This window comes from Pogoniulus pusillus, chromosome 26, assembly GCF_015220805.1.
Source record: "Pogoniulus pusillus isolate bPogPus1 chromosome 26, bPogPus1.pri, whole genome shotgun sequence".
NCBI classification, from domain to species: Eukaryota; Metazoa; Chordata; class Aves; order Piciformes; family Lybiidae; genus Pogoniulus; species Pogoniulus pusillus.
The window spans coordinates 17044072-17061115 of NC_087289.1; the positions used below are offsets into that span (position 1 = coordinate 17044072).

Genomic DNA, 17044 nt, shown 5'->3' on the forward strand with positions numbered 1-17044 from the left:
CCCTGCTGGCCACGCTCCTCCTGGTGCAGCCCAGGCTCTGCTTGGCTTTCTGGGCTGCAAGTGCACACTGCAGACATTGAGACAGAAATACAACTTTGGTACAGGACTCAGTAAAATACATTTTGTTGTTTGTTATTCAGGGGGTGGAGTCAGAGGGCAAAGCAGTCACTTTTACAGTTAAAATGCAATTTGTTGTCATGTTTGTGTTTTGCTTTTTTTTCTTGAAGTGCAGCTGAAGAGGTTGACTGTATTTCTCCAAATAAACAGAAAAATAGTCTGACTGTATTCTTATCATGGTTAATTTGGGTTCCCATGGTGTGCAGACAAAAATAGTGCATTTTTTCCTCCCTAGAATCATAGAATCAGTCAGGGTTGGAAGGGACTACAAGGATCATCTAACTCCCCTGCCATGGGCAGGGACACCCTGTTATGTGATCATTAATTCTTTAGTCATGACCATCTCTATATGGGGGTAGTAATTTGTTGTTGTAGTTGCATGATGATGGAGGATGCTCAGAAATATTCAGCAACCAGCAAAATGTTTTCTCTGAAGTGTAAAAAGAAGTTTCTTGGAGTTTTGTTTTGTTTTGTGTTTGTTTTTTTTTAGTGCTGATTTTGTGTGTGCTTCATGTTTCCATTTCACCTTGTGAGGAATCGTCTATGTTTAGGAGTGTCCTTGAAAAAAATTAGTGCCATCGTTGTGGTGGTCTAAAAGCAAAATGGCATTTTCAGTTAGTTCACAGGTAAACTCACTGTTTCAGACCTGGAAAAGGTTTGTATGAGAAGTCTGTGTCTAGTTTCAGGCTGAGTAAAACTGTTTCTGTCTAAAACTTTGTGCCACCAAACCCATTAATGGATAAGTGTGTTTTTAGTGTTGTCATTGTGAACTCCTCTTACTTACAATGGGTTGTTTTGTAGGCATGCACTCAAAAGTTTTGTGCTAGCAGTGTTGGAGGTGGGTCTTGTGTCTTCATGTCTCAACCAAGAGTGTGGTCTCTGCAAATGCTGGTTTGTTTCCTGAATGCTGAGAAGAGGGTGTAGGGTATCTGGGTGACAGGTGGCACCTCTGTGAGGCAATCCAGTAGGTTTCTGTGTGACAAGAAAAGTTGCCAGACATTATTCTGAGACAGTTTGTTAGAGCAGGAGTAGGTCAAGCCTTTGTGAGGTGAATGTGACTCCTGGCTTTGGTGCAGGCTGTGAAATAAATGAAGCAGATCATGGTTCGAGCCCACCATCGTGTGTCTGGTTTGGAAGGGCTTTATGTTAGGCTTTGAAATCTGTGGAAGGAGACCTTTCAGTGTTGCCTTGTCCTTAGCAGTTGTTCCTTGAACTAACCTTGCTTAATTTTTCTCTGGGTTTGAGTGAATTTAGCTCTTTCCTAGAAAGAATCCAGATCTCTGATCTATATACAACAGATCTTACACATGTGTTTCTATTTTTCTGCAGATGGTTAACAGGCCTTTTCACTGCTGATCATATGCCTGCCTGTCTAGCGTCAAATAGTTTTGCAAATAGTGGTTTGAGTTGATTTTTTTTATCAGCCCCCAAAAGTGCTACTGCTTTTATGACTGTATTTTCCTATTCTGTGTTTTGAAACCTCATTGAATCCAGAAATGAAAATGCTGAAAGTGCAACAGCCCAACTGTTAAACCTCCAGCTTCTGATTATTACTTTGAGGTGCTTGCCATGTCTTTTAAGTGTAACGTAGAAGTGTCTGTGCTTCATCAGGCTGATACAGCTTCTTGGGTTTTAAGACTTGCTAGATTCACAGAGCTGTAGAATTTCTGTTGGACTAATCTGAAACAGAAGGCTTTTGTAATCTTAGTTTAAAAATGAAATCATGGTCATTGCAGTGTTTGATGTTAACAGATTAACTGGTGCAGACAAGCTTTATTCTTACCTTCCTTCTTAGCATCTGCAGACAAGCTTTATTCTTACCTTCCTTCTTAGCATCTACTGTGTTCAATTCTGGGCACCACAGAAAGATGTTGAGGTCCTGCTATCAACAGCTAACCTGAAAAGAGGTTGTAATGAGGTCAGTGTTGGTCTCTTCTCCCAAGTAACCAGCAGTTAGGACCAGAGGGAATGGGCTTAAGTTGTGCCAGGGGAAGTTAAGATTGTATATTAGGAATAATTTGTTTACTGAAAGTGGTGAGGCACTGGAACAGGCTGCCCAGGGAGGTGGTGGAGTCACCATCCCTGGAGAAGTGTTCCAGAAGCATGGAGATGTGGCACTTCAGTGGTCATAGTAGTAGGGTTATGGTTGGACTTGATGATCTTAAAGGCCTTTTCCAATCTTAATAATTCTGTGATCATCTTGTCTTCTTCATGGATGTCAGTCTTGTTCTTGCATTGTGTAGCATGGCCCAGTCAGCTGGTGAGTGGAAGGAGCAAAGGGGCTGGGCTTTCCACTGGCTTGCTGCACTGAAGTATTGGCAGATAGATGTTGGAGATTAAAACCCCAGTGATACATTTTTTTCTACTTTTAACAAAACTCTACAGATTTTTTGGTCTAGTTTGCTTCATCAATTAAGATTTAATAGTTGCATCATTCTTAAGGCTTTGAGCCATTGAAAAAGACAATATATGATGTCTTAGTAGGCTCTTCCAAAGGCACTGCATTAGTGACTTGTTTTTAGCCCCTTTTCTAGGGCATTGTGTTTCTGCCCTTGCTGAGGATAGAGGAGAATGGAAAGTGGTGATCTGTTTTGATTCAGTCTTTCTTTGTGGTGAATGTTATCAGTTTAGAGCATGTTTTCTGGGAATATTGAATCAGTTTTGGTTGGAAAAGACCTTAAAGATCAAGTCCAAACATTACCTATCTCTACCAAGTCTGGTGCTAAATCATGTCCCTCAGCACCACATCTCTGCCTCCTTTAAGCACCACCAGGGATGGGGATTCAACCGCCTCTCTGGGCAACCCGTTCCAGTCTTTGAGAACCTTCGCAGTGAAGAAGAGTCTTCTATATCCAACCTAAACCTCACCTTGCAACTCGAGGCCATTTCCTCCTGTCACTTGTTACTAGGGAGAACAGACTGCCCCCCACCTGGCTGTCACCTCCTGTCAGGGGGTTATAGAGTCTCCTTTTCTAAACAATCCCAGTTCCCTCAGCAGTCCATACCAGACCTACTCTCCACACCTTCCAGCAGCTTCTTTACCCTCCTCTGGACCCAAACAATAGTATGTACAGAACATAAGCCTAAGAATTGCTTTGATTCCCAGTTGTTCTCCCTTTAGTCTCCCTTATTCAGTTTGCAGATGCTTCCCTCTTCCTGCAGCTGTGAAGCAGTGCTCATTAAGGAACACAATAGGAAGTATTCCTTGTTGCTTAAACGGCCTCCCTCCTGCAAGCTGCTTTTCCAGGACAGCTGTCATATTTTGTAAATAATAGATGAAAAAGTATTGCCTCTGCATATGCTGCTTAGTAATTGTAAGTGCTCATATTAATGAAGGTGTTTAGCAAACCTTTCTGAAAGCAGGCTAGTTAAGAGCTGGTGTTCTTTAGGGAAAACCTCTTTGTAAGAATGGAGTTTTACTTTTGGTCTGTTAATACACCCCTTACAAAAGGAGGGTTAGGGAAGATGAGGGGACCTTGAGAAATAGCAAGCTGTTTAGGGTAGTGAAAATGATGTCATTGAATAACCCCGGGGAGATGTTACGTGGATGAATGACTGCTCAAGAAACTGACTAATTAAATTTAGTGTAGGTAAATAGGAAGTTACAAAGATGGAAAAAATATTAACTTCTCAGAGCTAAATATGATTCTATGATTCAGATACTTTGTTTCACAGATCTTATATGTTTGTAAATTTACTGAAAGAGGCAGTGCTGATGGCTACCAGCCAAAAGTGAGAGCTTGGCCTTGCAAGAGAAAAACTCAGTGAGCACATCAGCACAGTACTGAGCAGCAATCCAAAAAAGCAAAGCAAATACTAAAAATCAGAAGTGGAGCAGTGGGGAAGCTTTGTTGTGCCCCTGTATAAAGCTATGGTTCACCTGTATGCTACGTTGTTGCAGTTGTGCCCCCTCCCCATCTCAAGAAAGAACTGGGGAAGAGGTACAGGAAGAGTGGTCTAACCTAAAGCAGTATCTAGAAATGAAACAACTTGGAGAGTTAGTTGGTAGATGTCTGTGAAACAGCGAGCAGTGTGGCAAAGAGCATGGGGATTGACTGTTGCCCCAAGAAGCAGAAATTGCCAAGTGGAACTGGCAAGAGTCAAAACAAGAGGGTCGTTTGCAGAACAACGGGTAGCTGACCAGGGAACTTCTCCTTAAAGCCTCGTGACTGAGGAGATGAGGCAACTCCAAGGAGGGCTCTGAGGCTCAGAGAGTGCATGGCACCCTCATCTCCCACGAGAACTGTCTTGGCTAATGATGGCTCAAAGCTGGGCAAGTGTTGAGGGTTTATTTGCCTTCTTTTCATTCTATGCCCAAAGCACTTGCTTTTGGTCTAGTGAGATGGCCTACCAGGCTAGATGGGTCACTGGTTTCACTCACTGTGGTTATTCTTGGGAGTTTGAGGATGAGCTAGGTAGCATCTTGGAATCTTTCCTGTCTTAATTTTCGTGGTGGAATTCATAATCAGGGAAGATCTGCTAATTTGCAGCATCAAATGGTTGTTATGCCTTGGAAGTCTGTGCAGTTCAACAGTTGTGAATGTCCCAGAGCTCAGTACCCACAGATTCTGGGTAGCAGCTCCTGTGTTGTCTTTCTGGGACAGTTGCTTGCTCAATAAAATTCCCTGAGTATTCAAAATAATGGAATCTAATTTTCTGTGAATGTGCTTCTCATAGTTGACCTTTCTTTTTTGTTTCTTTTTTGTTTAATGGTACTGAAGCTGAAGAGAATAATAGGTGCCACAGAATCCTTTGCAGAGAGGAGCTTTGACTGAAAAATGAATATTACAGTGAAACATGAGCTCAAGCTGAAAATATTCCCTCAACTCAGGCATTCCTAGTGTCTCTCCTGTGTAGGTTGCCTGGCATTTACTGAGAGGAGAACTTGCTCTCCTCTTTCCCTTAATAAGTGCCTATGAAATGGATTGTTTTGTCTGTTTCTGTGTTTTTTTTTTTTCCTGAAAGCTTCTGGAAATTTATTTTTTCCCATTTCTTCTTTGAGCATTCAGACCCACTCAAGAGTTTGAGCCAAATTTATTTTGGGAGTAATCAAATGCACAGTTGGTGATGACTTAAAAATCTAATTAAAGGTTATTTTGGCATATATGGATTATATTGGTTATATTTATTTGGTTCCATCTCTGCTTGGTAATCAGTAAAGCATTAATAGCAACCATAATCATAGAATCATAGAATCAGCTCTCTGTCTTCATCATAAAGAGCAAAAAAAGGGCTAAAGATGGACCAAGGAATACTCCCAAGTGCTGTGTTTCTTTGAGTATTAATGCTGGTTAATGAATTGTCCTCACTACAGGAAAGACCTTGAGATTATGGACTGGGCCCAGAGCAGGGCAGCAAAACTGGTGAAGGGTGTGGAGAACAGGTCTGGTGAAGAGCTGCTGAGGGAGCCAGGGTTGTTTAGTCTGGAGAAAAGGAAGCTGAGGGGAGACCTCCTCACTCTGCAACTCCCTGAAATAAGGTTGTGGTGGGTCTGGCGTTGGTCTCTTCTTTCTAGTAATAAGTGATAGAACAGGATGAAATGGCCTCAGATTGCACCAGGTAATGATTAACTTGATGGTCTTAAAGGTCTTTTCCAACCAAAACAATGTCATGATTCTGTGGTTGGTGGGCTTTGGCCCTAGCAGCTCTGTGGATGGACGTAGATTTGTGTGTCAAAGCATTAAATAAGGGAGCGTAGGCTGTGTTTGCCTCCTACACTGATCCCAGCATGGATTTTGCCTGTCCTATTGGAAAGCCTCAAGATTGAGAAGGGGCAAATGGTTGTATGTGAACTTTCTACCTAAGGATGTGACTGTCAAGACTAGCTATGTGATTTAAAGCTTTCTTTCTGCTTTTCTCCAGGGGAATCAGGGACTTCTGTCACAAAAGCTAATCCAATTTTAGGATGGCCATCTCTGCCTACATTGCTGTGGTATATAGTGTCATTTAAAAGGGCTTAAGGCAGCCCTTCCTCATTGGACTAGCAAAGAAGAGCACCTGTCCTTGAGTTGTGAGGTGCATTTCCCATCGAGTGTTGCTGGGATTGTGTTTTGGACCTTACTCTGTTCAATTCTCCTTCTCCTGTTCTGTGGTGCTCCTGCACTGCTTTCATTAGCCATGTCCAAATAGCGCTGTAGTGATGCAGTGTAGGTGTGTGGAACCTGCTAACTTGATAATCAGTTCTGTTTTCTCTCAACTGATTAAAAATAGCCTGTGCAACAATGACTTCAGCACTGACTCTTGTTATTTGTTGCTCCAAACAGGGTTGTGTGTAGCCACTTTTACTGAACACCAGCTCAGGTGGAGGGCTGGAGCAGCCCTATTCCAAACACAAGTACCAGTGAATTCAGGTTCCCAAGGGAAAATGGGCAGTCTGCTGACTTCCAGAACTCAGGAGTGCTGCAGAAATACTGTGTTACTGCCAACTTCCTATTGAAACACACGGGAAGATGAACTTTCAGAGTTGGTTTGGATAGTGAAAGGCATGGAGGGTTAGGTTAGACAAGGGGCATGGATCCTTTTGACAAAAGCTGGAGAGTGAGGGCCAAGTTTCCTATTTTAAGTGCTGCTCCAGCTGAAGGTTAGTACAGTGTCCCTTGCTCTTCTGCCTGAGGCCTCAAGTTCTCAGCTGAGGCAATACGAGACTGAGAGGCTGGTGTTTATTCTTTGGGTGGTAACTCAGTCCACTTGACCAGGTCCTGTTAACTGGATCCCTTCAAAACGCTATCACCAGAATCTGTTATGGAAGGTCCATGGAATTAAAATTGCCTTGTGAATGGAATGATGAGATATAAATACTTTCATACTTGATAATGTTAGGTTCTTTATCTCAGTCTGTTTTAATATATGCATTTGTTTCTCTTCTCAAATTATTTAATGTTACTAAACTGTTCACAGCAGCATATTTTCACTTTGGAAAACCAGGGTGAGAATTCACTGATGGTTGTAACTCATCCAGCAAAAGCTCCTCATGAGGAGAAAGCAAAGCTGAAAATCTGCTGTTTGGAAAGGAGGAAAAACCTGTTGCTGTAGATAACTATAGATACTCTGAATTTTAATTTAGATGTGAAGAGTATGATTCTGTCTTAGAGCTGGCTAGAAATAGCAAAGCAATGCTGTCACTTTCTAGATACAGTGACGAGCTGGATTATCTCTATGCAGAATTTCAGCTACTTCTGTTCTTTCACATTCCATCCTGTGTTACTTGGTTTGTTCTTAAACCCAAAAACTTGAGTCCAGGTTTTTACAGTTTCAGAGATCTGGAGATACTAACTCTCCAAATGCCAGTACTGGGTGACTGAAACTTTCTGTGCTCTCAGGTGTGTTGACTTCTTTAGCAGCTGATTGTTCTTAGTGCTTTATTCTTAATAGTAAAGTCTTGGAGAAAATAATTTCTTCACTCCTGCATAGGACACTTTAAAGTCTTTCATCCTCATGGTTATGACAGTACCTCTGGTTCAAGTATTATTTCACTGATAGGTGCCTGTGAATTGGAAAACCAGGAGCCACCACTCCCCAGGATATGTTAATAGTCTTTTCTTTTGGCACAAGAGGGATCTGTTGGAGAAACAATTTAGTCATTTTAAATGTTCTTGGGAAATGTATATTCAAATCCATTACTGGATGATTTATTCTGTGCTTAGAATAATTTATGGGATCCATTTAACTATTTTTGCTGCTTGCAAAGTTAAAGCACAAGTTTTTATTCATGGCATTGACTGTCAGAGAGCCAGGCTCTATTCTTAGTCCCAGCTGAATGAAAAGTAAAAACAAAGTCTGCTGTGTCTTCTTTTGGGGTTGATGTTTGATTATTTTTATGTTCCTTTGAGTTTGCCTCTGCTCCTTTGCCGTTTGTGTTCGCTAATTTCATTCAGATCTCTGCAGCAGCTCTTTACAGGGTTCGATTGTTGCGCTTTGGTTGTGTTGATAGAAGTCTGGTGTGTTTATTTTAAGTTGCAATGGAAGACACTGCTGAAGGGGACAAAGGGGTTGGTAGTGTTTCAGCTGAGTGTTTCTGAAGGCAGCACAGTAATTTGTGGTGTGATGGTGTTCTTATTTAATTTTGGCTAAAAGTGTTTTAAAACCAGATATGGTAGCTGCGGGAAGGTGTCCCCAGCTATTGTTTGGAGAGTACATTTTCTTGTCACTTACTTCAGGCACTTTTTTTTGTAGTATGAAAAATTCATCCTACACTACTATGGAAGCCTGCCTCGAGTCCATTGTAATCTTCCTCTCTTTTTTTTTTCCCTAGGAAATTTGCTACAAGACCCTATAGCTCCTACCAACTCCACTTGCCAACATTATGTCTGCAAAACCTGTAAAGGCAAGAAGATGATGATGAAACCATCATGTAGCTGGTGCAAGGACTACGAACAGTTTGAGGAGAATAAGCAGTTAAGCATCTTAGTGAACTGCTATAAGAAACTCTGTGAATACATAACGCAAACTCCACTGGCACGAGACATTATCCAGGCAGTTGACTGTTCTGCAGATCTTCTGGCTTTGCTCAAAGATGGATCACCACTCCATGAAGAGACAGAAAAATCTTCCGAGACAGCCTTGGCTTTGTGTTTGACACATTCCCCAGTACCTTCAACCTCAGAACTCACAGCTGATCCTCCAGCCAGTTTCACAGCTATACCTGAAAGCACACACAACATTGACATTAGAGGTTCTGTCATCAACGGGTTGCCCAATTGTAATGGGCTTTCGGTAGACAAACTGGGAGTGAGTATTCCTTCTCCTGACCATGCAAACACCATCGATGTCTGCAGCACTGGAGAGTATATAAAAACTGAAGACATCTCGGGCAGCCTGCAGCCTGTGTGCGATACAGTTTCTACCAGTGACTTGTGTACGACAGGCATTGACATCTGCAGTTTCAGTGAGGATATCAAACCAGGCGGCTCGCTTCTCCTTAGCGTTGAGGAGGTTCTGCGCAGCTTAGAGACCGTTTCAAATACTGAAGTCTGTGATTCTAATTTGCAGCCCAGCTTGGAAGCAAACATGACTAATGGCCCTTTCCTGCAGCTTTCTCCCCCACCTCTTAGCCATAACATTTTCATGTCCACAGATGCTTCTCCTCATGGAATCTCCTGTACAGCTGCGACACCTAAGGTAGTGAAGTTGAACAGAAAGCGATCTCGATCGGAAAGTGACAGTGAAAAGGTTCAACCTCTGCCCATTTCCAGCATCATCTGTGGCCCAACATTGGGAGCATCAGCTCCTGTAACAGTGAAACAGGAAAACAAAATGTCTTTGCAGCCTATTGCGACTGTACCTAATGGAGGCACTACTCCCAAAATCAGTAAAACTGTGCTCCTGTCTAACAAAGGCATGAAAAAGAATTTAGAACATGCCCCTAAGAAATCTCACCCAAAAGCCAAACCAGGGGTGCTGAAAACAAAAGACAAAGCAAAGGAGAAAGTTCCTAGCAGTAATGTTATGCCAGGAAGCCCAACAAAAACTGTGTACAAAAAGCCACAAGAAAAGAAAGGGTGTAAATGTGGTCGTGCCACCCAAAATCCAAGTGTTCTTACATGCCGTGGCCAACGCTGCCCTTGCTATTCTAACCGCAAAGCCTGCCTTGACTGCATATGCCGTGGCTGCCAAAACTCATACATGGCTAATGGGGAGAAGAAGCTGGAGGCATTTGCAGTGCCAGAAAAGGCCTTGGAGCAGACTAGGCTTACTTTGGGCATTAATGTGACAAGCATTGCGGTGCGCAATGCCAGCACAAGCACCAGTGTAATCAATGTGACAGGGTCACCAGTAACTACGTTTTTAGCTGCCAGTACACACGACGATAAAAGTTTGGATGAAGCTATAGACATGAGATATGACTGTTGAACCTTTCTTTCTTTTCCCTGCCCTCAGTAGGGGAACTGCTACAGTTTAAGGCAGCTATGGTTCTGTTTAACTTGCTGGAGCTCCTGCGTTTAGATCACTTGTATCAAGTGTTTTTCATTGCTATGTTATGTGTATTAGTGTCTGGGAAATAGTTGCAGATAATGGAGGAGTTACCCTAAAACTGTTTTTTTTTGTTTTTAGTTCTTACAGCACCTCATAGTTTGAGAACAATTGCTGATGTAAATGATTTTATCACGAGATCTTTGGCAAGGAATACATTAACCTCATTGTACTTGGCTATGCTTTGTGCTCAGTCAAAGCTTCTGCGTAATTGTAGAGAAGTGGCATCTAGTTAGTCCATCTGAACTGTGCTAGGTGGTGGTGTAGGACAGTCATTGATCACCTGCAGTCACCTTCCTCAGAACATCACGTAGTGCTCCTGCGCAGCACTCAGCTGGAGACTACAGTCTGGAGAAGGCAGATCATTCCTTACTGTGAGGCTCTGTTGAGCAGGTGAAAACTGAAGAAGTTCAGTAACGAGGAAGCCAGCAGTCCAAGGAGCTGCTCAGTCTGCAGACGAGGGTCAGGAAGGTCGTTTGGCTAGAGATGAACGTGGGATGCTGAGATGGATATGCTGTCCTTGTTAAGGACAGCACTTGTTTTCCTTTTCTCAACAGTTCCACAGGTCCCATTCCTGATCAGTTGTGCCCCATGTGCCAACTCTTTCTCACATGTTACTGCTTTGGCCAGGGCGAGACAGTTAGCTGGACACAAAGAAGACTGAAGTTCTATGTTACTCTCTCAGGTTTTCCCTCATGCCACTCTTCCCCACCTGACTTCCTTATTATTTTGGAGTTCCTGCTGATTTTACTGCTCTTGCCTCTAGAAAGAGAGGGTTAACAGGGACACTCATTTGCTGATCTTTCCCTTCTGCTCCCAGTTGGTGCCAGGCATACCTGGAGGCTTCTGCAGCAGTTACCTCCCTTGGGAGTGTGCATTTGTTGGTTTGTTTGATGAAGTTTGCACCATAAGACACCTGGGACTCATCCCTGTGAGGGTAGTTCCTCAGTGAGAAGGATCTTTCAGCTGGCACAAAGGATCAGTCGCTATCTGAGGTCAAATACTTCAGCAGTTTGTTGGCCAGAATAAGCTATAGCAGTCCCTCCACCCACAGTCTAGCTCACTTTCACTAATATGGTGAAAGTAGGTTGTGCAGGTCAGTGCTTTTCAGCCTGAGCTTTAAACTAAAACAAAACCACCAAGCAGTCCAAGAACTTGTCTCAGCAGGAGTTAAAAGGAAAGCACCTCTGTAGGAGTTCAGCTTTATGCAAAAGTGGTTTATTTCAGTGTAGTCTCTAAACAAGAATACATTGGAGGAACTTAGTCTTGCATTTAGGGCTTCACTGGCAGTCTAAAAAAGTCAAAATTGCTTGGTGAAAGCAGAAATTTCCCTTCTTGGAATGATACAGCACAAGTTGGAGATGGGCTGACTAGAACAGAAACCATCACCTTCTGATTTAAAAGGCAATTCGTGTTTCAGCAGCATGTTAAATAGTTTGTGAATTCTCTGAATTACTTTCCTGCTCCCACCTTTCCTCTCACTCACCTGGTGACCCCCGCAGCTCTCTCTGACCTACCGCTCGGTGTGTTTTGATTTGGCACAAAGCATGTACAATGATGGTTCCTCACCTAAGAAATAAGCAAACCCCCCTTGGACACAAATGACACCTCCTTTTGTTTTGTAGTGTACCATGGTGTCATCTTCTGTGAACGTGGTCAGATCTTTTTGTTGGTTTTGGTTTGTTTCTCCCCCCGTCTTTTTTGTGGGGGTGGGTAGGGTGGGGGGGTTAAAGCCATAGGAAGAAAAATGTGATGTACGTGTCCAGTCTGTACTTTTTTGGTTTTGGGGGTTGTTTGGGGTATTTTTTTTTTTGTTTGTTTTGGTTTTTTTGTTTGTTTGGGTTTTTTGGTTTTTTTTTGTTTTTGTTTTGCAAGAAGAGTTGAAAAATATTTTTGATAATGAGTAAATGGTGGAAAATGCTTCTTAGTATTCTTGTCTTTATTTGCCAACCCAAGTACCTAAGATCTGTGTTTTTTAGCCCTCATGAGATTTAATGATGTCCTATTAAAATGTATTTAGTTAAAGTTGTATGTGATTTTTGTGTTGACCCAAAAGGATCCTACCATTTTCGACTTTGGTGGTTTTGATCGTGACCTACTAATGTAAATCTGTTTATTAGTCCACTACGTGTAAGAAAAGTAGCCAAACCGGAGTCTGATTTAAGGGAGAGTAATTGCACAGCATGGGTTGTTTCTGAATGCTTTTGCAGAGCTGTTAAGTTTTGCTGAGATTGTTGATGGTACATTTATTAGGACTTTCATTAAATTAAATACATAGTACCTTCGCTCCAGAAACGTGGGAGTACTTTGGAATCTTTACTATCTTACTGCTGGCGTTAAATACAGTACCAAAAGTTGGAGAATTTAGGTCAAAGTGTGTTTTGGAACTGTTGACAGGAGAGGCCTGATCGTTTGATGTAAAATTGCAAATGGTAGATTCAGGTTGTTTCTAAAAACATTTCCTTTTATGCTGCCACGTTCTTGAAATGTATATTAAAATTCAAATTGATTTAATAAATGTTAGTTTTCTAATTCTATTTTGCAACTGCTGAGGGCATCAGTGTGGCATATGTTGAACTCGCTGTCTAAATACTACTTAGTCTGTGGATGACTAATTCTGTAATTGTTTAAATTAGGCTTGGCTTGCTTTGGTTTTCCCAACCTCCTGGCTAGTTGTTCATGAACAGGCTGAGCAATGGCACAGATCACAACGTTGCTGACAATAATTGCAGTAGCTCGAGTCTGAAAAGCGATCGTTTCCATCTGACAGCAGCATCCTGTTCTGGGACCTTCCGGCGCTGGTTGCGGTTGGAGAGAGTTGAGTGAAACCTCAGTTCAAGGCAGCCCGCAGCAAGAACCTGCTCTCTGCGGGCTCTGTGGGGAGGTGCTGGGGAACTGCTGACGGACAGCAGTCACACAGATCAGTTCAGCTCAGCTTAGGCTGGGCCGGGCTGTGGGCTGGGGACCAGGTGTTCCTCCTGTGGAGCTGTGGATCTGGGGGGCTGCTCCCACCATAAGCACAGAGGAGGCTGCTCGTTACTGTCTACAACTACCTGAAGGGAGGTTGTATCCGGGTGAGGTTGGTCTCTTCTCCCAGGCAACCAGCCACAGAACAAGGGGACGAAGACTTAAGTTGTGCCAGGGGAGGTCTAGGCTGGAGGTTAGGAGGAAGTTGTTGCCATAGAGAGTGATTGGCATTGGAATGGGCTGCCCAGGGAGGTGGTGGAGTCGCTGTCCCTAGAGGTGTTGAAGCAAAGCCTGGATGGGGCACTTAGTGCCATGGTCTGGTTGATGGGCATTCTTACTGCCCTGCTGTCTGTGTGACCCTAGGAGTAACGCAGCCTGTGCTCCTATGATTCTATGGGATAGGGCTGGGTGCTAGGTTGGACTGGATGAGCTTGGAGGGCTCTTCCAACCTGGCTGATTCTGTGATTCTTTCCATATAGGAAAAGCTGTCTTTTCAGTCTTCTCAAAACCAGTAATGAACTTCCCAAGTTTATTCAAACCCTCTAATTTGTAGAGCTGCATTAGCAAAAGCAGCAGTTCATCAGTGTTTTGTTGTGGGAATCTTCCTGCCTGAAAACATGCTGCAAAGATGGAAGGTTAGAGCTCCTTCTGGAAGAGGTGGACTTCAGGTCATGGTACAAAATGGTCTGTTCAGCCCAGAGGAGGAGATTGAGGGATGTCATTAATGCTTATCAATAGCTAAAGGGTGAATGGCAGGAGGATGGAACTGGTGCCCAGTTACAGGACAAGGGGGCAGTGGATACAAACTGCAACACAGGAGGTTCCATGCAAGCATAAGGTAAAGATTATTCCATCTGAGGTTGACAGAGCCCTGGACCAGGCTGTCCAGAGAGGTTGTGGAGTCTTTGTCTCTCAAGGCATTCCAACCCCACCTGGATGCGTTCCTGTGTGGTTGAGTGGGTGTTGCTGTACTAGCAGAAGGGGGTTGGACTAGATGATCTGTGAAAATTGGCCTAGTGCTTTTGGCCATCTAGACCTGAACACATGGAAGATGTTCTTTCAAGAAAGAGAAGCCACCTGAACGTTGAGTAGAAAGACTCTTCCCAGGTATTGTACATGAGCGAAATCCTGGGAGGGAGGAGGGACAGGAAAACAAGACTGGAAATGAGCATTTGGATGGTGTTGACCTTGCTGCTTTTCTAGAACTTCATTCCTGCAAGCAGTGTTCCTGCTCTCTGGCTTGTCTAACCCCACTGTACTGTGCCTGTGAAGAGGGAGGTCACAACAGCTGCTTCTGTCCCTGCGGAGTTTCTCACGCTGTGTGCTGGACACCATCCCGAACCAAGCAGGTGGGGAACAGACGCCTGCTTGCGCAGCTGCTTCCATGGGTGTCCTCGCTACATCCAAGAGGCTGCCCCCTGCAAGCACCATAAGACAGATACCTGCACCCAGCCGAAGCCTGTAGGGTTCTAGTGTCAGCAGCCTGGAAGGGAACTGGAAGAGCTGGCTTCCCAAGGCAGGTATGTCTGGCACGGCAAGGAGCTGCTCCTTCAGTGGAACTTCAAGAAAAAGGCGATGCTGATGTGGCACATGAGTCATGCAAAGGTTCTGATGTGACCCAGAATAAGCACTCACACCTCCAGCCACACTTTCATGTATTTGATTTTCACACAAGTTATAAGCAGCTTGCATTGCTAACTAACCTTCTGAGAAGGGAGACGGTAGAAGAGCAGCTTTGTGTGTTGGAGCCGCTCCAAGTGTGTGGCACAGCCAATGAAATGTGCTCTCAAAGCTGTGTAAGTCTGTGCTCCCGATGACAGCACCAGCCCAGCACTTTTCTCCCTTAAGTGCAGTGCCTCTGATACTTTAAACAAACCCAGAGGTCCCCACAAAACGTACCTGTGTACTATAGTACACAGATGTAGGCAGGGGGGAAAAACAGCCCTGCTGGTCTCACAGATGGAGTAACACAATAGTGCAGGGAGATCCCGCTTCAGCACTTGCACAAAATGGCATTAGAAAAGGCATTTGCCTTGCTTGTTTCCTCATTCCAGTGGCAGGAGATCCAGGAGATCCCTTCTTTCCAGAACAGGTTTTTGTAAGTCAGCACAGGGCTAATGCTCTGTGGTGAGGAGGAAGGTAAGTAGTCACACCACTTGTCTTCCCAGGGGTTTTTGAGAAGAAAGCCTGGGATTTTGGCTTTAACAGGCTTGGTGACAGGTTGGCAGCAACACAAAGGTGATTTGGGGTCAGCAGCTGGAGATGCAGTGAGCAATAATACTCTACCCCACTGCTGTCAGAAGGATTTTACCTTTTAAAAGCCCTTCATTTGCCAAAAATGAAAACACAGAGGGAGAAGACCAAAACAATGCCAGCACAAGATGTCTCCCAACTACTTTACAAACACCAACAACCTTTACTGTGAAGTACTCAGTTCTAAACCCATCATCCAGTGGTACGGACAAGATCTGCTCAGAAGGGTGAGTCCTGCTGCCATGTTCCCCTTCCAGTAGCTGGATTGAGGTTCATTTTTGATTGAATAGACCTAAGCTGCTGTGACTGAGAAACTTTGTGCTCCAAAGCCACACACCATTGAGGCAACAGCTTAGTGACTTTTTCTCTCTTTGTTTTTTGGCTATTCAGGTGTACTTTGAGTAACTGAGCACAGCATTTAGTTAAGCACCGTACCTTGGTTAGTTTCTGCAGTCGGCTTTCTCAGGTCCTTAGGTGAGGAGCAGCAGAACTGTTCCTGCGCTGCGCTGGCTGGAATTGCTCCTCGCTGTCCCTGTGTTTGCAACACTGCCGCGCGGTGGCAGGCCGGCAGAAGGGGACCTGAAGCAGCCTGGCTTTGCTGATACCGACTGGTGCTGCTGAGGCTTTAGAAGGGAAAAAAAGAACGCTGAAGCTAGGACCGTTCCACCAGTGGCAGGTGGCTGCACCCAGCCCCCCTCCCCTCGTACTACTGCAGGGAGAGTATTTCTGAATGCGAAAATAAGAGGCAAGGGTTTGGCAAGGCCACGGGAATTCAGGTTGTTAGACAAAAGCAGAGGAGAGGGAACAAGCACTGATGGAGTTTTGTTTTGATCAGACAGAACTGAGCACTGCTCCATTGCCTGACTGCTCATAAAAAGAAAATAATCCATCTCCTAACAGACCTGCATCAGGAACAGTGTGGCCAGTAGGTCAAGGGAGGTTCTTCTGCCCCTGTACTCAGCACTGGTCAGGCCACACCTTGAGTGCTGTGTGCAGTTCTGGGCCCTTCAATTCAAGAAAGATGTTGAGGTGCTGGAACATGTCCAGAGAAGGGCAACAAAGCTGGTGAGGGGCCTGGAGCACAAATCCTATGAGGAGAGGTTGAGGGAGCTGGGCCTGTGTAGCTTGGAGAAGAGGAGGCTCAGAGGTGATCTTATTACTGTCTACAACTACCTGAAGGGGCATTGTAGCCAGGTTGGGGTTGGCCTCTTCTCCCAGGCAACCAGCAACAGAACAAGGGGACACAGTCTCAAGTTGTGCCAGGGTAGGTCTAGGCTGGATGTTAGGAGGAAGTTGTTGTCAGAGAGAGTGATTGGCATTGGAATGGGCTGCCCAGGGAGGTGGTGGAGGCACCGTCACTGGAGGTCTTCAAGAAAAGACTGAATGAGGCATTTAGTGCCATGGTCTGGTTGACTGGCTAGGGCTGGGTGCTAGGTTGGACTGGATGATGTTGGAGGTCTCTTCCAACCTGGTTGATTCTATGATTCTATGACCTCAGCCTGAGCCGAACTGACAATGAAAAACGTGTGGTCGACCCGGCTTTAAAGGTCTGCAGCACCTGAAGTGGCATCGATGGCTGGAGACAGGAGGCAAAATCAGAATGAAGTGGACCTGGGGGGTGAAGTTTGGGGGCCAAGGAGCTCAGCAGAGCAGCTACAAGCTTCTGCCTCAGTTTTTTGAAGCTAAACCTTGAAGGTGACTTTTTCCCAGGCTCAGAATACTGATTGCTTCCAAAAGA

At 44.3% G+C, this 17044-nt stretch overlaps 1 protein-coding gene across 2 annotated transcripts in view; it reads right to left on the reverse strand.

The window, feature by feature from the left end:
- Positions 1 to 7786: 7786 nt before the first annotated feature.
- Positions 7787 to 17044, reverse strand: part of LOC135187031 (serine/threonine-protein phosphatase 2A regulatory subunit B'' subunit alpha-like) — a 79376-nt gene continuing 70118 nt past the window's right edge. For both annotated transcript variants that reach the window (XM_064165358.1, XM_064165359.1), the window contains exons 14-15: positions 15742 to 15929; positions 7787 to 8758 (exon numbers count right to left, since the gene is read on the reverse strand). In XM_064165358.1, coding sequence (XP_064021428.1) covers positions 8532 to 8758; positions 15742 to 15929 — 415 coding nt within the window. In that variant the 3' untranslated portion in view covers positions 7787 to 8531. The remainder of the gene's footprint in view (positions 8759 to 15741; positions 15930 to 17044) is intronic.